Below are 21,313 nucleotides of genomic sequence, written 5' to 3' on the forward strand. Positions count from 1 at the left end.
ACATCAGTATGGACATGGACACTTTCATCAGCCTGGACCCTACTGTTATACAGGTGTGTATGTGTGTGCGTTTCTACATCTGTCTGTCTGTTTGTTTGTGTGTGTGTGTCTGTGTGCGTTTCTACATCTGTCTGTCTGTTTGTTTGTGTGTGTGTGTGCGTTTCTACATCTGTCTGTCTGTTTGTTTGTGTGTGTGTGTCTGTGTGCGTTTCTACGTCTGTCTGTCTGTCTGTCTGTGTGTGTGTGTGCGTTTCTACATCTGTGTGTGTGTGTGTGCGTGCGTGCGTGTTCGTGTGTGTGTGTGTTTCTACAACTGTATCTAGTTATCCCCCTAACCCCTCCTCCCTCAGACTCTGGATGTGAGCCAGGTCAAAGGTCTGCTGGGTTCTAACCTGCCAGAGCTGAGGAGCTATGAGAACCAGAGCGTGGTCCAGACCTGGATCAGCACCCGTTTCCAGGCCGACCTGGACTATCTGGGGCTGGGTCTTAAGGGGGGCAAGGCTGACCCCACCTCAGTTGGTGTGGGAACCATCCTACTTCCTAGTACCAGTGCAGGGGTAGTCACCACCGTGGCTGGAGGAGCTGCTACTACAGGTAAAACATGACCGTTCCTTTTTATCTATGAAAGATCAGCCGGTTATTTTTCAGAGAGAGAGAGAGAGCGAGAGAGCGAGAGAGAGAGAGAGAGAGAGAGAGAGAGAGAGAGAGAGAGAGAGAGAGAGAGAGAGATTCAGTGAACAAAGTTATAATGTATGTTTGTTTCTGTGTAGCGAGCGGCGGAGCGACCAACAGACCAACGTTCGGCCTCCACCTTCTCCTCACCACTCTGGCCGTCGCTGTCCTGTACATTCTACACTGATTTCACAGATAACTGACTCCATAGCATCAAGTCGCATTCGGCTCAGACAGGGAAAAACATCACGTAAAGTTCTCAAACAGGAAACAAAAATGTATACATTTAGAGTCAAGTAGTGCCTTAGATATTGTAAATATCACTGAATACAAGGATATACTGGACCGATCAAAAGATTATAAAACAATCTAGCACTTTAGTCACGTCAATGTTTCTGCTCTGACAAGTTCTGCACACCATTTTATTTAAGTGTATTCACTTTGTATGTTGTTCTGTCTTGGTGGTTGGAATGAACCATTTTCTGTCTTGGTGGCTGGAATGAAGTCTGTTCTGTCTTGGTGGCTGGAATGAAGTCTGTTCTGTCTTGGTGGCTGGAATGAAGTCTGTTCTGTCTTGGTGGCTGGAATGAAGTCTGTTCTGTCTTGGTGGCTGGAATGAAGTCTCTTCTGTCTTGGTGGCTGGAATGAAGTCTGTTCTGTCTTGGTGGCTGGAATGAAGTCTCTTCTGTCTTGGTGGCTGGAACGTTGTTTAAAGAAGTATTTTTAGGGCTCTATTCAGTCTGTATAGCTGAAATGTAAAGGTCATTTCCTATTGAGCCGACATCTGCAGCATTTACCGTGACTGCCGTCTACGCTACGGGAACATGGCCTTTACATTTCAACCACGCCGTAACGCTGAACTTCCACCATGTGGATTGAATAGAGCCCTTTGTCTTCGTCTTCCGTTCAAAATATGAAGCTATTTCATTAGATGACAAAGAAGTCTTGTGTTGGTGATGTCGTCTTTCTGGGACAGCCATTTGTTTTATCAGGGTTAGTATCTTCAACACTTATCTAGCGAGCCAAAACGCTGTTCAATGTCATGACCACCAATTCCACTAGTGTAGGATGATTCTGTCATTAGAATGTCACTGTGCTTTTGTTCATGTCAGCTCAGACTGTTGTCTGTCTTCTCAATGTTGCCATTTGATGCTACTAACTAGCAGATGTTGAATGTATGATTTAATTAATAAAAATGTATATTATTGCACAATCCCCCCCAATTTTTTAACATTTTATTTATAAAGAAATAAACAGCCTATGAACTAACAGCTGATAATAAAAAATGAGTTTTTTCTACAAATTAACAAAATATTTTAGCGGTTGTGAAATGATTGTATTTTTCAGGGCTCAGTTTATTCCTAACAAACCAGTACAGTACTCAATCAGAAAGACTCACAGTGCTGCATTGAGTCCATTATACTAATATAACTTACAGATCATACCACAACCATCAAACCATCAATATTCACATTCTATGTTTTCTATGGCACAAATATTTTACCGTTGCCAAGGCAGCGGTGAACCTCATAACAAGGGACAGGGCAGGATGGAACACTGTCAATGACAACATTCTGTGACAGTTAAATTGTTCTATTGAGTTAAACTAATTAAGTCGTACATTTTTGCCATTGCCAAGGCAACGGTTAACTGCATAGCAAGGGGCAGGATGGGACACTGTCAATGACAACATTCTGTGACAGTTAAATTGTTCTATTGAGTTAAACTAATTTGTCTTTCAAACTGCTGTGCAGTTCTACTGGGTGGTGAGAAACAACAGACTGTTGTGGAAGAACAACTTGTCTCAGAAGACAAGACACAATGTTGTAGCGAGCTTCCCAAAAGACACGGGAGACTCCTGCAGGTTATTATGTGCTTATAAGCGCTTATAAACCCCCAGGATGGTCTTGCAGGAGGGACACGTGTGCTTGGCGTCTTTGAGCCGGTCGAAACAGAAAGGGATGAGGCAGCAGCCCAGAACAAACCTGAGGAGGAGAAACAACGGTCAGACATTGTATGGAGATGCATCTTAAGGCCTAAAAGGGATGTTTTTTCTCTTAAATTACAATCAACTTTTACCAGTTAAATGTAGACACAAATAAAAATACACTTTGTATAAAAAATGTTTCCAAATATCTCATTAAATACAGTATATGCATATTTACACAAATGCATTTCAATCTGGACACTGGATGAAGTCAGCGTGAATATTTTGGTTTCATTTTGTTAAGACACTCCAGAACCGGACTTGACCAGAGCAGCTTGTGGATAAATACACTTTTCATCTTTCTATCTGTAAAATACTAAAGTCGTAGGTAAAAAATGAATTTTTTGGTGCATTTTTTCCAAAGAAAATGTGATCTAGAATAAACAATTAACAACATATCAACAATTCTCTCTGGGCAAGTCTGGAGAAAACATCTAAGCATCACCTCACAACATGTGCTTGTCTGAGTCTGACTTTCAGGAAATGGCAGTTAAAAGTACTCTGAAATTAGACCTCCAAAGCCTAATTAGACCCAATCACAATCTCATCAAAGTAAGTTACAAAATATAGTCCAGTTTGTAACATTCTTTATGAAATGGGCTTTTAAATTATGTGTAATTTAATGTAGTGAGCTTTGAAATTATTGATTCATTGAATTTTTTATGACGGTAGTATGATAAACAAATACATACATTTTCATCAAGTTTGACATTTGTATGTTTATTTTGTGAAAATACTAATATTAATGGATCAAAATACAAACAAATCTCAAAATTGATAGATAGATGCAAGTCATTTCAGCCTGTGGTGCCTGACCTTAACCCACTGACTAACAGTAGGATAGGCTTTCACCACACACACACACACACACACACACACACACACACACACACACACACACACACACACACACACACACACACACACACACACACACACACACACACACACACACACACACACACACACTCTTGTACGTACCCACAGAAGAAGAGTCCTCCACAGAAGAGGTAGGTGAAGACACCAGAGGAGAAGTCAACCTGAGTGACCACGGTCTGGTGACAGTGAGGACAGGTCATCTGGACAGGACTGTCCCCAAATGCACCGATGGCCACTGGAGGAGGAGGGGGGGGGTAGACAAAGTATTAGTTCATTCTCTAATGCATTCATTTGTTAATTCATTCATCCCTACAGTACCTCACAGCATGGCTTCAATCATTTATCAATTCATTCATTCATCCATTCATTCATTCATTCATCCATTAATTCATCCATCCATTATTTACTTTCTTCCAACTATCTGTCCACTGAAAACACATGGCTGTTTCACTTCCTTTATAGTTAACAAGAGTTTCACTCAACCCAAAGTACAGTAGGACATACCAACAGGCACCTGGACGTTGGCCATCCTCCCTGAGAGGAAAAAGGAGTTGGGTACTAACGAAGAATACACAGAAAGACATACAATATACTAATGGAACACTCAACAAATGCTGATAACCACAGAGAAAACATTCCAACTACAAAATAAAAGTCTTATTTTTGATAAGCTTACATTTTTCATCATTACTTTTCCAATAACAGACACATATCTCTTATAAAAGTACTTACTGCTCTGCTGTGAGGGAGAGTCTTACTGCTCTGCCGGTCCAAAAGGAGTCTGTTACTCAGACTTTTCTTCTAACACAGGAGGGTGAACAGAGTCAGTAGCCGGACCCGCCCATCCTACCAAACAGCCTATACTGTTATCTACTGTACCCTGCCCTTGTCTCTTTCTTGCACTAACTGTTAAGACTCTTCACATTGGCTGCTTCTACCGTCTATTATCTATCCTGTTGCCTAGTCACTTCACCACTACTATACAGTGCATTCGGAAAGTATTCAGACCCCTTCACTTTTTCCACATTTTGTTACATTACAGCCTTATTCTAAAATTGAATTTACCACAGGTGGACTCCAATCAAGTTGTAGAAACTTGATCAACGGAAACAGGATGCACCTGAGCTCAATTTCGAGTGTCATAGCAAAGGTTCTGAATACTTATGTAAATAAGGTATTTGTTTTTATAATTTTAATACATTTGCATAAATTATTATAACCTGCTTTTGCTTTGTCATTATGGCGTATTGTGTTTAAATCGATCAATCAAACGTATTTAAAAAGGCCCTTTTTACATCAGCTGATGTCAAAGTGCTGTACAGAAACCCAGCCTAAAACCCCAAACAGCAAGCAATGAAGATGTAGAAGCACAGTGGCTAGGAAAAACTCCCTAGAAAGGCCAGAATCTAGGAAATTGATGAGGATTTTTCATATTTTTTATCCACTTTAGAATAAGGCTGTAACTTAACAAAATGTGGAAAAAGTCAATGGGTCTAAATACTTTCCATATCTACCTCAATGACCTCGTACCCCTGCACATGGACTCAGTACTGGTACCCCGTGTATATAGCCAAGTTATTACCTCGTACCCCTACACATGGACTCAGTACTGGTACCCTGTGTATATAGCCAAGTTATTACATCATACCCCTGCACATGGACTCAGTACTGGTACCCCGTGTATATAGCCAAGTTATTACCTCGTACCCCTGCACATGGACTCAGTACTGGTACCCTGTGTATATAGCCAAGTTATTACCTCGTATCCCTGCACATGGACTCAGTACTGGTACCCCGTGTATATAGCCAAGTTATTACCTCGTATCCCTACACATGGACTCAGTACTGGTACCCTGTCTATATAGCCTAGTTATTACCTCGTACCCCTGAACATGGACTTGGTACTGGTACCCTGTCTATATAGCCAAGTTATTACCTCGTACCCCTGCACATGGACTCAGTACTAGTACCCTGTCTATATAGCCAAGTTATCGTTACTTATTGTGTATATAGCCAAGTTATCGTTACACAGTGTGTATAGAGCCAAGTTAACATTACTCATTGTGTATAGAGCCAAGTTAACATTACTCATTGTGTATATAGCCAAGTTAGCGTTACTTATTGTGTATATAGCCAAGTTATCGTTACTCATTGTGTATAGAGCCAAGTTAACATTACGCAGTGTGTATAGATCCAAGTTAACATTACTCACTGTGTATATAGCCAAGTTAACGTTACTCATTGTGTATATAGCCAAGTTATCGTTACTCAGTGTGTATATAGCCAAGTTAACATTACTCATTGTGTATAGAGCCAAGTTATCGTTACTCAGTGTGTATATAGCCAAGTTAACATTACTCACTGTGTATAGAGCCAAGTTAACGTTACTCATTGTGTATATAGCCAAGTTAACGTTACTCATTGTGTATATAGCCAAGTTATCGTTACTCATTGTGTATATAGCCAAGTTATCGTTACTCATTGTGTATATAGCCAAGTTATCGTTACTCATTGTGTATAGAGCCAAGTTAACGTTACTCATTGTGTATATAGCCAAGTTAACGTTACTCATTGTGTATATAGCCAAGTTATCGTTACTCATTGTGTATATAGCCAAGTTATCGTTACTTATTGTGTATATAGCCACGTTATCGTTACTCATTGTGTATAGAGCCAAGTTAACGTTACGTATTGTGTACATAGCCAAGTTATCATTACTCATTGTGTATATAGCCAAGTTAACGTTACTCATTGTGTATATAGCCAAGTTATCATTGCTCAGTGTGTATAGAACCAAGTTATCGTTACTCATTGTGCATAGAGCCAAGTTAACGTTACTTATTGTGTATATAGCCACGTTATCGTTACTCATTGTGTATAGAGCCAAGTTAACGTTACGTATTGTGTACATAGCCAAGTTAACGTTACTCATTGTGTATATAGCCAAGTTAACGTTACTCATTGTGTATATAGCCAAGTTATCATTACTCAGTGTGTATATAGCCACGTTATCATTACTCAGTGTGTATATAGCCAAGTTATTGTTACTCATTGTGTATATATTATTAATGATATTAGTGATGTACATGTTCCCAATCATCTAATTAAACATTATCCACCCTGAGGAAGTCATGTGTACATGTTCCCAATCGTCTAATTAAACATTATCCTTCCTCAGCATATTTTATGCGCCAATGATTGTGATTGTATGTTTGTATGTATGTATGTACACTGCTCAAAAAAATAAAGGGAACACTTAAACAACACAATGTAACTCCAAGTCAATCACACTTCTGCGAAATCAAACTGTCCACTTAGGAAGCAACACTGATTGACAATAAATTTCACATGCTGTTGTGCAAATGGAATAGACAAAAGGTGGAAATTATAGGCAATTAGCAAGACACCCCCAATAAAGGAGTGGTTCTGCAGGTGGTGACCACAGACCACTTCTCAGTTCCTATGCTTCCTGGCTGATGTTTTGGTCACTTTTGAATGCTGGCGGTGCTCTCACTCTAGTGGTAGCATGAGACGGAGTCTACAACCCACACAAGTGGCTCAGGTAGTGCAGCTCATCCAGGATTGCACATCAATGCGAGCTGTGGCAAGAAGGTTTGCTGTGTCTGTCAGCGTAGTGTCCAGAGCATGGAGGCGCTACCAGGAGACAGGTCAGTACATCAGGAGACGTGGAGGAGGCCGTAGGAGGGCAACAACCCAGCAGCAGGACCGCTACCTCCGCCTTTGTGCAAGGAGGAGCACTGCCAGAGCCCTGCAAAATGACCTCCAGCAGGCCACAAATGTGCATGTGTCAGCATATGGTCTCACAAGGGGTCTGAGGATCTCATCTCGGTACCTAATGGCAGTCAGGCTACCTCTGGCGAGCACATGGAGGGCTGTGTGCCCCCACAAAGAAATGCCACCCCACACCATGACTGACCCACCGCCAAACCGGTCATGCTGGAGGATGTTGCAGGCAGCAGAACGTTCTCCACGGCGTCTCCAGACTCTGTCACGTCTGTCACATGTGCTCATGTGCTCAGTGTGAACCTGCTTTCATCTGTGAAGAGCACAGGGCGCCAGTGGCGAATTTGCCAATATTGGTGTTCTCTGGCAAATACCAAACGTCCTGCACGGTGTTGGGCTGTAAGCACAACCCCCACCTGTGGACGTCGGGCCCTCATACCACCCTCATGGAGTCTGTTTCTGACCGTTTGAGCAGACACATGCACATTTGTGGCCTGCTGGAGGTCATTTTGCAGGGCTCTGGCAGTGCTCCTCCTTGCACAAAGGCGGAGGTAGCGGTCCTGCTGCTGGGTTGTTGCCCTCCTACGGCCTCCTCCACGTCTCCTGATGTACTGACCTGTCTCCTGGTAGCGCCTCCATGCTCTGGACACTACGCTGACAGACACAGCAAACCTTCTTGCCACAGCTCGCATTGATGTGCAATCCTGGATGAGCTGCACTACCTGAGCCACTTGTGTGGGTTGTAGACTCCGTCTCATGCTACCACTAGAGTGAGAGCACCGCCAGCATTCAAAAGTGACCAAAACATCAGCCAGGAAGCATAGGAACTGAGAAGTGGTCTGTGGTCACCACCTGCAGAACCACTCCTTTATTGGGGGTGTCTTGCTAATTGCCTATAATTTCCACCTTTTGTCTATTCCATTTGCACAACAGCATGTGAAATATATTGTCAATCAGTGTTGCTTCCTAAGTGGACAGTTTGATTTCACAGAAGTGTGATTGACTTGGAGTTACATTGTGTTGTTTAAGCGTTCCCTTTATTTTTTTGAGCAGTGTATATAGTGTGTCACTGGCAAACTGATTTTACAGACATGTGGCGCCCTCTACTGTCCATATTGACAAGGTTCTACTCAGATACATGGGATTCTTTAAGCAGACAATATGCAGTAAAATAATTGACATACTGAAGAAGGTTGAAGCGAAGTAGAAGGTGCTCAACCAATGTCAGACGAGATGCAACCAGCAATCCTATTGGCTGTCGAGATGCAACCAGCAATCCTATTGGCTGTCGAGATGCAACCAGCAATCCTATTTAAAAAATATATTTTTTTTTTTTCTCTTTTTTTGGTGGATCAGCTTAATATTGCGAAAAGAATGTTGCTTCCATCAATGTAATTGTCTGCGTCATTTCCAATCCCCCATATTTTGGGGGTAAATATAAATATACATACACGCATGCATAGATATACACATATCTATATAGACATGTACTTTTTTAAAGAATATACCTTTATTATTATTCCCCGCAAACACTACCACCGATCCCCCAATTGGAGTAAACTGATAAACACTTCTGCTTTTACCTTCAATTTATACATCTTATACACATTTTACAGACACAGTCTACTTTACAAAAGTTCTCTCTTGTTTGTTCTTAGTCCTTCCTCTATGTCTGATGTCCATCCAGTTTGATTTCTACTTGTAACTGTGCTATTTCACAAAAGTTCTGAACCTATATACATTTTACAGATCCCGTATGTTTTACATTGTTTATCTTGTTACTAGTCCCACCCTTCAGCTCCATTCAACCCCTCCCATCTATCTCTCAACATCATCCATTTCGGATTTCTATTTGCCATATATTTTTCAACTGTGCTGTGATGCTTCACAAAATAATTGAACCTTCCTATTCTCATAGCTTCTACAGATTGTAAATTAAAAATATATTTTTTTGCTAAAATAATTATTATATTATTGATTGATTGACTGGCTTTTCAAATCACCCAGTATTGCTATCTGCAGCGTTAGTTCTAGGCAAATGTTGCAATTCTTCAGCCATTCCTGAACGAGCTACATATGGACAGTACCAAAATAAATGATCTAATGACTCTGCCTCCTCACAGCAGAATCTGCAGAGCTGGGAAGATTGTATCCCCCATTATATATATTACATTCTATTAGTTGCAAGAATTTTGTATAGTAATTTAAATGGAAAAATGTGAAGTTTTGAATCCGGCGTTGTTTTGCGTATATTCATTAACCATCGAAAATCTCAACTATTTTGCAATTTAAATGGCACAGCTGTCAGTTTTTTGGTCCTTAAATGAAATTGGTATATGTTTTAATTTATCACACTTTTCTTTAACCATTTATGTTCTTTAATACTGGGCCGACATACAAGTTCCTTACTTTTTCCCTCTTCTACTTGCCTCTTCCATTTTTGTGGTAATGCTGCAATTAATTGGTTGTAATTTTGGGGAGAGCAGACATTTCCATATGTCTGTGTTAGCTGCATGTGTGACATAACTCCACCAGTCCTATTTATGATATCATTCACTAAAATTATACCTTTTTTAAACATTTCTTCGATAAATATTATTTTTTTAATCAATTAGTATATTTGAATTTAACCACAATATTTGTTGTACTATTTGTTCCGTCCTTTCAGGTGGATTAAACTGAAATTGCAACCAACTTTCTAAGGCTTGTTAAAAAAAGAAAGATATTTTGGAGATTATTTCCTTTTCAAACAACCGAAAGTGAGCAGGTGTAATCTGAATAAAGGGGAAAAGGCCCTTCTTGAATATAGGATGAGACATTCGTACCAATTGACTAGAGAACCAGTTTGGATTTAAGTATAACTTTTGTATGACTGATGCCTTTAGTGAGAGGTATAATGCTTTAATATTTAATCATTTCTGCACTCCGAATTCATATTCATTATTTAAATAGGCCCTTTTAATTTTGTCTGGCTTGCCGTTCCAAATAAAATTGAATATTTTTTGTTCTTATAATTTAAAAAGCAGGTCACTAGGTGTAGGCAAAACTATAAGCAAATAGGTAAACTGTGCTATGACTAAGAGTAAATCAGGGTGATTTTCCTATTGGCAGTCGGGTGAAGGCCAATGCATCTCGATTCTAACTGTGAGCGAGAGTCTGAAGATAACAAATAGTTCACAACGCGGTTGATTAAATTACAACATTTTATTAAATCAGTAAAAATCTGTGCAATATTTTACATGTAAAACAGCTGCATCTTCTTTATACCTGAATTAACGTTACAAAGAAATAGACTTATTTTTTAGCGATTCTTGTAAAAATAGATAAATTTAACAAAAGAAACAAAAAACAAAATACACATTCTCTATGGAGAAATCACTTGGTGCTCCTTGGAAAATAAAAACCAACCAAAAAGCAAGGAGAAGGCTTCAGAAGACAACACTACTAAATTCACCTAGGGTTATGCCCCAAACGGAACCCTATTAGCTAGACTAGCAATACATAGAGAATAGGGTGCCATTTGGGACGTATTTCTAGTGTTCATCGGCCCATTGGGCTTATTCCATTTATTTTAGTTCCATGTCACCGACTACCCACTTGACATGTATTTGTGTCTCTCTGTGACGGGGCCTGGTCGCTTCTCTCTGACCTCACTGGGTAGAACCTTCTCCCGGACCACTAACCCTTATGGATTCTAGAGTTAGCATTATGATGGGACATTCTAGAGTGTTCCACACATTCTAAGTCCGGCGCTTAAAGACGTCATCAACAACACATTTTACAGTTATTTTGTTCCTCTGCACTTTCTGTAGTATCATCTCCTTTCTTTCTCTCCCGTCTCTCTCTGGTCCCCAAGGACATCCTATGGTACATGGTTATAAAGCTGCTGTCTCTGTCGTGTTCCCTCCATCCACTAGGAGAGAATTATGAAGCTGTGATTCCTCTGGTCTCCCTCCTCCTCTACTCGTGCCATCTGTCAGGGCCCCCCGTAGTATCCTCCTCTTTCTTCTAGGGGGGGTGACAGGAGGCTGTGATTCATCAGCTCTGTTTCCTCTCCCTCGGTTTCCGTTCTACCAGCATTACTTGGCATGGCATGCCCCTTCTCCATCAAGAGGCCATATAACTCCTCTCCTCCCCAGTCTTCTCCTCCCTCTCCTCCTCCCTCTCCTCCTCCCTCAGGGCTCCCAGTAAAACCCTCAGCAGTATATTTTCCTCCCCTGTCAAGAGGCCATATAACTCCTCCCCAGTCTCCTCCTCCCTCTCCTCCTCACCTCAGGGCTCCCAGTAAAACCCTCAGCAGTGTATTCTCCTCCCCTGTCAAGAGGCCATATAACTCCTCTCCTCCCCTGTCTCCTCCTCCTCCTCCCCTGTCTCCTCCTCCTCCCCTGTCTCTGTCTCCCTGGCTCTCAGGGCTCCCAGTAAAACCCTCAGCAGTGTATTCTCAGTGAGAAGGTTCTCTGATGCGTCTGCTAGTTCCTGTAGTCTCCTGACCGCCTCCCCTAACTGACGACTCTTCTCCTTGTGTTGCTCCACTAGGCTCAGCCTCTCACGCTGCAGCTCGCCATTCTGGGACTGCAGCAGTGCATTGTGGGTCTCCAGGGCCACGGCGTCGAAGGATAACCGCCGGTTGTCTCGCCATAGCTGGGCCAGTTGGTTGGAGAGGCGCTGGCGTGCACGATGTAATGTCTGGACTTCTCCTTGTAGAGCGCGGAACTCCGCCTTGAGGAGAACATGAGGTTTAGGGTCTGATCCGTCTGCTTTCATTGGCTGGTGGGCGGAGTCGCAGTGCTTCAGGATGAAGCGTAATAGGGTGGGGAGAGTGATGGGCGTGTCCTCCGGGAACTTGACGGACAGGTGTTTCCTAAGAGACGAAGAGAGTCAGGAAGTAACATAAGACTAGTTAGTCTAACTAAATGAGGCATGAGAGGCTGTGGGATATCTTTCCATATTAGTGAATCAAAGCCAACAGGTCTTGTTCAGTACAAAGAGAACAGGGTATTCAACAACAGGTCTTGTTTAGAACAAAGAGAACAGTGTATTCAACAACAGGTCTTGTTTAGTACAAAGAGAACAGGGTATTCAACAACAGGTCTTGTTTAGTACAAAGAGAACAGGGTATTCAACAACAGGTCTTGTTTAGTACAAAGAGAACAGGGTATTCAACAACAGGTCTTGTTTAGAACAAAGAGAACAGGGTATTCAAACCCAGGTCTCGTTCATTACAAAGACAACAGGGTATTCAACAACAGGTCTTGTTCAGTACAAAGAGAACAGGGTATTCAAGAACAGGTCTTGTTTAGAACAAAGAGAACAGGGTATTCAACAACAGGTCTTGTTCAGTACAAAGAGAACAGGGTATTCAACAACAGGTCTTGTTCAGTACAAAGAGAACAGGGTATTCAACAACAGGTCTTGTTCAGTACAAAGAGAACAGGGTATTCAACAACAGGTCTTGTTCAGTACAAAGAGAACAGCGTATTCAACAACAGGTCTTGTTCAGTACAAAGAGAACAGGGTATTCAACAACAGGTCTTGTTCAGTACAAAGAGAACAGGGTATTCAACAACAGGTCTTGTTCAGTACAAAGAGAACAGCGTATTCAACAACATGTCTTGTTCAGTACAAAGAGAACAGGGTATTCAACAACAGGTCTTGTTCAGTACAAAGAGAACAGGGTATTCAACAACAGGTCTTGTTTAGTACAAAGAGAACAGGGTATTCAACAACAGGTCTTGTTCAGTACAAAGAGAACAGGGTATTCAACAACAGGTCTTGTTCAGTACAAAGAACAGGGTATTCAACAACAGGTCTTGTTCAGTACAAAGAGAACAGTGTATTCAACAACAGGTCTCGTTCAGTACAAAGAGAACAGGGTATTCAAACCCAGGTCTCGTTCACTACAAAGAGAACAGGGTATTCAAACCCAGGTCTCGTTCAGTACAAAGAGAACAGGGTATTCAACAACAGGTCTTGTTCAGTACAAAGAGAACAAGGTATTCAACAACAGGTCTTGTTCAGTACAAAGAGAACAAGGTATTCAACAACAGGTCTTGTTCAGTACAAAGAGAACAGGGTATTCAACAACAGGTCTTGTTCAGTACAAAGAGAACAGGGTATTCAACAACAGGTCTTGTTTAGTACAAAGAGAACAGGGTATTCAACAACAGGTCTTGTTTAGTACAAAGAGAACAGGGTATTCAACAACAGGTCTTGTTCAGTACAAAGAGAACAGGGTATTCAACAACAGGTCTTGTTCAGTACAAAGAACAGGGTATTCAACAACAGGTCTTGTTCAGTACAAAGAGAACAGGGTATTCAACAACAGGTCTTGTTCAGTACAAAGAGAACAGGGTATTCAAACCCAGGTCTCGTTCAGTACAAAGAGAACAGGGTATTCAAACCCAGGTCTCGTTCAGTACAAAGAGAACAGGGTATTCAACAACAGGTCTTGTTCAGTACAAAGAGAACAGGGTATTCAACAACAGGTCTTGTTCAGTACAAAGAGAACAGGGTATTCAACAACAGGTCTTGTTCAGTACAAAGAGAACAGGGTATTCAACAACAGGTCTTGTTCAGTACAAAGAGAACAGGGTATTCAACAACAGGTCTTGTTCAGTACAAAGAGAACAGGGTATTCAACAACAGGTCTTGTTCAGTACAAAGAGAACAGCGTATTCAACAACAGGTCTTGTTCAGTACAAAGAGAACAGGGTATTCAACAACAGGTCTTGTTCAGTACAAAGAGAACAGGGTATTCAACAACAGGTCTTGTTCAGTACAAAGAGAACAGGGTATTCAACAACAGGTCTTGTTCAGTACAAAGAGAACAGCGTATTCAACAACATGTCTTGTTCAGTACAAAGAGAACAGGGTATTCAACAACAGGTCTTGTTCAGTACAAAGAGAACAGGGTATTCAACAACAGGTCTTGTTTAGTACAAAGAGAACAGGGTATTCAACAACAGGTCTTGTTCAGTACAAAGAGAACAGGGTATTCAACAACAGGTCTTGTTCAGTACAAAGAACAGGGTATTCAACAACAGGTCTCGTTCAGTACAAAGAGAACAGTGTATTCAACAACAGGTCTCGTTCAGTACAAAGAGAACAGGGTATTCAAACCCAGGTCTCGTTCAGTACAAAGAGAACAGGGTATTCAAACCCAGGTCTCGTTCACTACAAAGAGAACAGGGTATTCAAACCCAGGTCTCGTTCAGTACAAAGAGAACAGGGTATTCAACAACAGGTCTTGTTCAGTACAAAGAGAACAAGGTATTCAACAACAGGTCTTGTTCAGTACAAAGAGAACAGGGTATTCAACAACAGGTCTTGTTCAGTACAAAGAGAACAGGGTATTCAACAACAGGTCTTGTTTAGTACAAAGAGAACAGGGTATTCAACAACAGGTCTTGTTTAGTACAAAGAGAACAGGGTATTCAACAACAGGTCTTGTTTAGTACAAAGAGAACAGGGTATTCAACAACAGGTCTTGTTCAGTACAAAGAGAACAGGGTATTCAACAACAGGTCTTGTTCAGTACAAAGAACAGGGTATTCAACAACAGGTCTCGTTCAGTACAAAGAGAACAGGGTATTCAAACCCAGGTCTCGTTCAGTACAAAGAGAACAGGGTATTCAAACCCAGGTCTCGTTCAGTACAAAGAGAACAGGGTATTCAAACCCAGGTCTCGTTCAGTACAAAGAGAACAGGGTATTCAAACCCAGGTCTCGTTCAGTACAAAGAGAACAGGGTATTCAACAACAGGTCTTGTTCAGTACAAAGAGAACAGGGTATTCAACAACAGGTCTTGTTCAGTACAAAGAGAACAGGGTATTCAACAACAGGTCTTGTTCAGTACAAAGAGAACAGCGTATTCAACAACAGGTCTTGTTCAGTACAAAGAGAACAGGGTATTCAACAACAGGTCTTGTTCAGTACAAAGAGAACAGCGTATTCAACAACAGGTCTTGTTCAGTACAAAGAGAACAGGGTATTCAACAACAGTCTAAGCAGGTCATGTACATACAGGTATGTGTTCTGTCTCACCTGTGTCTGGGGAAGAGGAGGACAGAGGGGAAGTGATCCACCATGAACTCCCACGGCAGGTCGTTACGCGCCACATTCACCCTACACACAGAGACAGTATGACATCACATCCTGTTACTACAGGAAGTTTAACAGTTGAATATCAATGGAATGTAAAAAAGCTAAATAAAACAGAAACCAATCAACAACCCAATTCAGCACTACGTCACAAAATAGAAACAACCCAGCCAGCCAGCCAGCCAGCCAGCCAGCCAGCCAGCCAGCCAGCCAGTCAGTCAGTCAGTCAGTCAGTCAGTCACCCAAGCTGCCTGCCAGCCAGCCCTACCTGGCGATGGTGACGGTGCTGTTTCCATGGAACATTCTAGCCAGCTGGATGATGACGTGGTTTAGAACAGAGCAGTAGCCACACCACTGACTGTAGTAGAACAGCAGCACATCCTGGAGAACACAACACGTCAAATAGTCCTTTATCACATTCATGAATTAAAGCCATTACCATAGCAGTTTTACAGCCCTAACCACAGTCCATTCTATAAACCAGAAACCAGTCTAAACTGAACCACTACAACTAAGACATGTCTTTAACTTCTTTGGGACTGAGGGGCAGTATTGAGTAGCTTGGATGAATAAGGTGCCCAGAGTAAACTGCCTGCTACTCAGGCCCAAAAGCTAGAATATGCATATAATTAGTAGATTTGGATAGAAAACACTCTGACGTTTCTAAAACTGTTTGAATGATGTCTGTGAGTATAACAGAACTCATATGGTAGGCAAAAACCTGAGAAAAAAATCCAACCAGGAAGTGGGAAATCTGAGGTTTGTAGGTTTTCAAGTCTTTGCCTATCCAATATACAGTGTAAATGGGGTCATATTGCACTTCCTAAGGCTTCCACTAGATGTTAGCCTTTAGATCGTTGTTTCAGGCTTCTACTATGAAGGGGGAGCGAATAAGAGCCGTTTGAACAAGGGTCTGGCAGAAAGCCATTAGTTTAGTCACGCGTGCGGCCGTGAGCACGAGCTCTGTTCCTTTTCATTTCTAAAGACACTGTCCGGTTTAAACATTATTGAAGATTTATGATAAAAACATCCTAAAGATTGATTATATACTTAGTTTGACATGTTTCTACGAACTGTAATAGAACTTCTTTGACTTTGTCTGGACCTAGTGCATTTGATTTCAATTAACAGATTTCTGTTGTTTGAATTTGGCGCCCTGCAGTTTTCACTGGCTATTGTCAAATCGATCCCGTTAACGAGATTTGAGCCAAAAGAAGTTAAAGGTCTGTCAAATCAAACCACACAGTTATTATGATGTTAAACCAGTGTGAGGTGGGGTGAGGACCATCCACCCTCTCCTCTCTCCTCCTCCCTCTCCCTGGCTGCCTCCTCTCTCTCACCCACCCTGTGAGGATCCATGACAGTACTAAGGAAAGAGGAGGTGGTCAGCTCTGATATGAGGGGTCTCTTCTGGGGCCTCTCCTCCTCCTCCTCTCTCTTCCCCACCAGGCGTCTCTGCAGTGGGCTGTGGGGGGTGCTGAAGTTCCTGATGAACAACTCTGGAGGGGCAAGAAGACACACACACATGAGTAAAGCTGGCTCCTTTCCCTAGACCTGACCTGGGTTCAAATACTATTAGAAATCTTTCAAATACTTTGCTTTAGCCTGCCTGGAGTGCCAGATGGGTGGGGTTTGCAGTTTCAGGACTTTTCTATTGGTCCATTTAGCCAGGCAAGCTCAATCAAGCACAGCTGCAGAATTTTAAATGACTTTAAAATGGTATTTAAACCCAGGTCTGTTTCCAACTAGATAGTGACTCTGTAACAGTAGCTAGTTGACCCAGTAACTCCCCAGTCTTACCCAGAGGCTCTGTAACAGTAGCTAGTTGACCCAGTAACTCCCCAGTCTTACCCAGTGACTCTGTAACAGTAGCTAGTTGACCCAGTAACTCCCCAGTCTTACCCAGTGACTCTGGAACAGTAGCTAGTTGACCCAGTAACTCCCCAGTCTTACCCAGTGACTCTGTAACAGTAGCTAGTTGACCCAGTAACTCCCCAGTCTTACCCAGTGACTCTGTAACAGTAGCTAGTTGACCCAGTAACTCCCCAGTCTTACCCAGTGACTCTAACAGTAGCTAGTTGACCCAGTAACTCCCCAGTCTTACCCAGTGACTCTGTAACAGTAGCTAGTTGACCCAGTAACTCCCCAGTCTTACCCAGTGACTCTGGAACAGTAGCTAGTTGACCCAGTAACTCCCCAGTCTTACCCAGTGACTCTGTAACAGTAGCTAGTTGACCCAGTAACTCCCCAGTCTTACCCAGAGACTCTGTAACAGTAGCTAGTTGACCCAGTAACTCCCCAGTCTTACCCAGTGACTCTGTAACAGTAGCTAGTTGACCCAGTAACTCCCCAGTCTTACCCAGTGACTCTGTAACAGTAGCTAGTTGACCCAGTAACTCCCCAGTCTTACCCAGTGACTCTGTAACAGTAGCTAGTTGACCCAGTAACTCCCCAGTCTTACCCAGTGACTCTGTAACAGTAGCTAGTTGACCCAGTAACTCCCCAGTCTTACCCAGAGACTCTGTAACAGTAGCTAGTTGACCCAGTAACTCCCCAGTCTTACCCAGAGACTCTGTAACAGTAGCTAGTTGACCCAGTAACTCCCCAGTCTTACCCAGAGACTCTGTAACAGTAGCTAGTTGACCCAGTAACTCCCCAGTCTTACCCAGAGACTCTGTAACAGTAGCTAGTTGACCCAGTAACTCCCCAGTCTTACCCAGTGACTCTGTAACAGTAGCTAGTTGACCCAGTAACTCCCCAGTCTTACCCAGTGACTCTGTAACAGTAGCTAGTTGACCCAGTAACTCCCCAGTCTTACCCAGAGACTCTGTAACAGTAGCTAGTTGACCCAGTAACTCCCCAGTCTTACCCAGTGACTCTGTAACAGTAGCTAGTTGACCCAGTAACTCCCCAGTCTTACCCAGTGACTCTGTAACAGTAGCTAGTTGACCCAGTAACTCCCCAGTCTTACCCAGTGACTCTGTAACAGTAGCTAGTTGACCCAGTAACTCCCCAGTCTTACCCAGTGACTCTGTAACAGTAGCTAGTTGACCCAGTAACTCCCCAGTCTTACCCAGTGACTCTGTAACAGTAGCTAGTTGACCCAGTAACTCCCCAGTCTTACCCAGTGACTCTAACAGTAGCTAGTTGACCCAGTAACTCCCCAGTCTTACCCAGTGACTCTGTAACAGTAGCTAGTTGACCCAGTAACTCCCCAGTCTTACCCAGTGACTCTGTAACAGTAGCTAGTTGACCCAGTAACTCCCCAGTCTTACCCAGTGACTCTGTAACAGTAGCTAGTTGACCCAGTAACTCCCCAGTCTTACCCAGAGACTCTAACAGTAGCTAGTTGACCCAGTAACTCCCCAGTCTTACCCAGAGACTCTAACAGTAGCTAGTTGACCCAGTAACTCCCCAGTCTTACCCAGTGACTCTGTAACAGTAGCTAGTTGACCCAGTAACTCCCCAGTCTTACCCAGTGACTCTGTAACAGTAGCTAGTTGACCCAGTAACTCCCCAGTCTTACCCAGTGACTCTGTAACAGTAGCTAGTTGACCCAGTAACTCCCCAGTCTTACCCAGTGACTCTGTAACAGTAGCTAGTTGACCCAGTAACTCCCCAGTCTTACCCAGTGACTCTGTAACAGTAGCTAGTTGACCCAGTAACTCCCCAGTCTTACCCAGTGACTCTGTAACAGTAGCTAGTTGACCCAGTAACTCCCCAGTCTTACCCAGAGACTCTGTAACAGTAGCTAGTTGACCCAGTAACTCCCCAGTCTTACCCAGTGACTCTGTAACAGTAGCTAGTTGACCCAGTAACTCCCCAGTCTTACCCAGAGACTCTGTAACAGTAGCTAGTTGACCCAGTAACTCCCCAGTCTTACCCAGAGACTCTGTAACAGTAGCTAGTTGACCCAGTAACTCCCCAGTCTTACCCAGAGACTCTGTAACAGTAGCAGTTCCTCTGTGGTCCAGAACGTAGTTCACCTCATCCTTCAGGTTCACGATGGTCGCAAACGACCGTGCGCCATCACCGGTCCTGTTGCCTAGCAACCTTCCTAACTCCCCCAGGCCACCGCCACCCATCTCGTTGTTGCCTAGCGCCCCGAGACGCACCGCCAGCGGCCAGTGGAGGGCGGAGTCCAGGATGTAGAACCTGAGCGTCTTATTTGTCCGACACCTCAGCCCTTTAATCCCGCCTGCTTCCTGGTCCTGGGAGGAGGATGGTGAGGGAGTGGGTGTCCCTAACACCTTGTTGTCTAGCCCTAGTCCCTGCTGTGGGGGCAGGGAAACCCCTAGCTGTCCCAGAGTTCTACAACAGGCACTGTAGCGACCTGACGACGGGCTGTAGCTACTCAGGATGTTACTACAGGCAACCGTCGTTGCCGTTGCCGTCACAGCAACAGGTAGGCAGCATCGTCTGAGGTAGGACTGGAGCACGGCAGCACCACCTGATGTCTGGGAGGGGAAGGTGCAGAGGGGAGAGCGACCCGGGTTGGACTGGGACTGGTTGAGACAAAGCTCACACACCCTGGAGGTGGAGCCTAGGAGGGGGTGTGGCCTGGGCAGAACCACTGAGAGGCAGCAGAGAGGGGGGGACAGGGGCTGGGAGGGTCCACTGTAGTAGGAGTGGTCAGAGGGGTGGTGGTGGTGAGGGGAGTCGCTACAGGAATGGTAGCGAACCGCAACGTCTGCAATCTAGAAGGGGGAGGGGGTCGAAGAGTTCAATTAATGTGGATATAAAAATTGAGAGATTTAGAAATTCTCATCTTTAGATCTCTGAAGTCATCTAATCTAACTAAATCCATCTAGATAGAACAATTCATAATGATGTTCTTGAGACATGTTTTTTTCTTCATCACATCAAAATATTAAATGTTGTAGTAAAATGTTAATTTTTTTATTGTAGTAGTGGTTGTTGTAAGGGTCGTCGTTGTTGTCGTGGTGACTCACCTGCGTCAGCAGCAGGTCGGGGACGAGCCCCAGGGGATTGTGGGGCAGGAAGAGCAGGAGGGCAGGGCCTTTGGTCAGTTCCTGCTCCAGGAGGCGGGACTTAGCGCCAGTCGGCGCCAACCATTGGAGGACGGTCTCGCGGTGCTCAAAGACCCAGGAACAGATGCCTTCAGAGGTGAAGTTACGCTCCCAACTAGGGAAAATCTGAGGGGGGAGGGAGGAGGCAAGGGAGAGAGGTGAAGTTACGCTCCCAACTAGGGAAAATCTGAGAGGGGAGGGAGGAGGCAAGGGAGAGAGGTGAAGTTACGCTCCCAACTAGGGAAAATCTGAGAGGGGAGGGAGGAGGCAAGGGAGAGAGGTGAAGTTACGCTCCCAACTAGGGAAAATCTGAGAGGGGAGGGAGGAGGCAAGGGAGAGAGGTGAAGTTACGCTCCCAACTAGGGAAAATCTGAGAGGGGAGGGAGGAGGCAAGGGAGAGAGGTGAAGTTACGCTCCCAACTAGGGAAAATCTGAGGGGGGAGGGAGGAGGCAAGGGAGAGAGGTGAAGTTACGCTCCCAGCTAGGGAAAATCTGAGAGGGGAGGGAGGAGGCAAGGGAGAGAGGTGAAGTTACGCTCCCAGCTAGGGAAAATCTGAGAGGGGAGGGAGGAGGCAAGGGAGAGAGGTGAAGTTACGCTCCCAACTAGGGAAAATCTGAGAGGGGAGGGAGGAGGCAAGGGAGAGAGGTGAAGTTACGCTCCCAGCTAGGGAAAATCTGAGGGGGGAGGGAGGAGGCAAGGGAGAGAGGTGAAGTTACGCTCCCAGCTAGGGAAAATCTGAGAGGGGAGGGAGGAGGCAAGGGAGAGAGGTGAAGTTACGCTCCCAACTAGGGAAAATCTGAGAGGGGAGGGAGGAGGCAAGGGAGAGAGGTGAAGTTACGCTCCCAACTAGGGAAAATCTGAGAGGGGAGGGAGGAGGCGGTGGAGAGAGGTGAAGTTACG

General features: G+C 43.8%; 2 protein-coding genes across 5 annotated transcripts in view; both read right to left on the reverse strand.

The window, feature by feature from the left end:
- Nucleotides 1-1,892: 1,892 nt before the first annotated feature.
- LOC120043214 (lipopolysaccharide-induced tumor necrosis factor-alpha factor homolog) lies at nt 1,893-4,158 on the reverse strand. The gene is made up of 3 exons (XM_038987862.1): nt 4,043-4,158; nt 3,641-3,773; nt 1,893-2,657 (listed from the first exon to the last, which is right to left on the reverse strand). The coding sequence occupies exons 1-3, from the start codon at nt 4,065-4,067 to the stop codon at nt 2,549-2,551; spliced, it is 267 nt and encodes an 88-aa protein (XP_038843790.1). The 5' UTR covers nt 4,068-4,158; the 3' UTR covers nt 1,893-2,548.
- A 104-nt stretch (nt 4,159-4,262) lies between these two features.
- Nucleotides 4,263-21,313, reverse strand: part of txndc11 (thioredoxin domain containing 11) — a 28,371-nt gene continuing 11,320 nt past the window's right edge. For 2 of the 4 annotated variants that reach the window (XM_038987858.1, XM_038987861.1), the window contains 6 exons: nt 20,335-20,538; nt 19,317-20,079; nt 16,727-16,881; nt 15,651-15,763; nt 15,326-15,406; nt 10,472-12,143 (listed from right to left, as the gene is read on the reverse strand). In XM_038987858.1, coding sequence (XP_038843786.1) covers nt 11,600-12,143; nt 15,326-15,406; nt 15,651-15,763; nt 16,727-16,881; nt 19,317-20,079; nt 20,335-20,538 — 1,860 coding nt within the window. In that variant the 3' untranslated portion in view covers nt 10,472-11,599. Of the gene's footprint in view, nt 4,340-10,471; nt 12,144-15,325; nt 15,407-15,650; nt 15,764-16,726; nt 16,882-19,316; nt 20,080-20,334; nt 20,539-21,313 lie in introns of those variants that run through there. The other 2 variants (XM_038987860.1, XM_038987859.1) reach the window with 2 other exon arrangements.

The sequence above is a fragment of the Salvelinus namaycush genome, unplaced genomic scaffold, assembly GCF_016432855.1.
Source record: "Salvelinus namaycush isolate Seneca unplaced genomic scaffold, SaNama_1.0 Scaffold88, whole genome shotgun sequence".
NCBI lineage: Eukaryota > Metazoa > Chordata > Actinopteri > Salmoniformes > Salmonidae > Salvelinus > Salvelinus namaycush.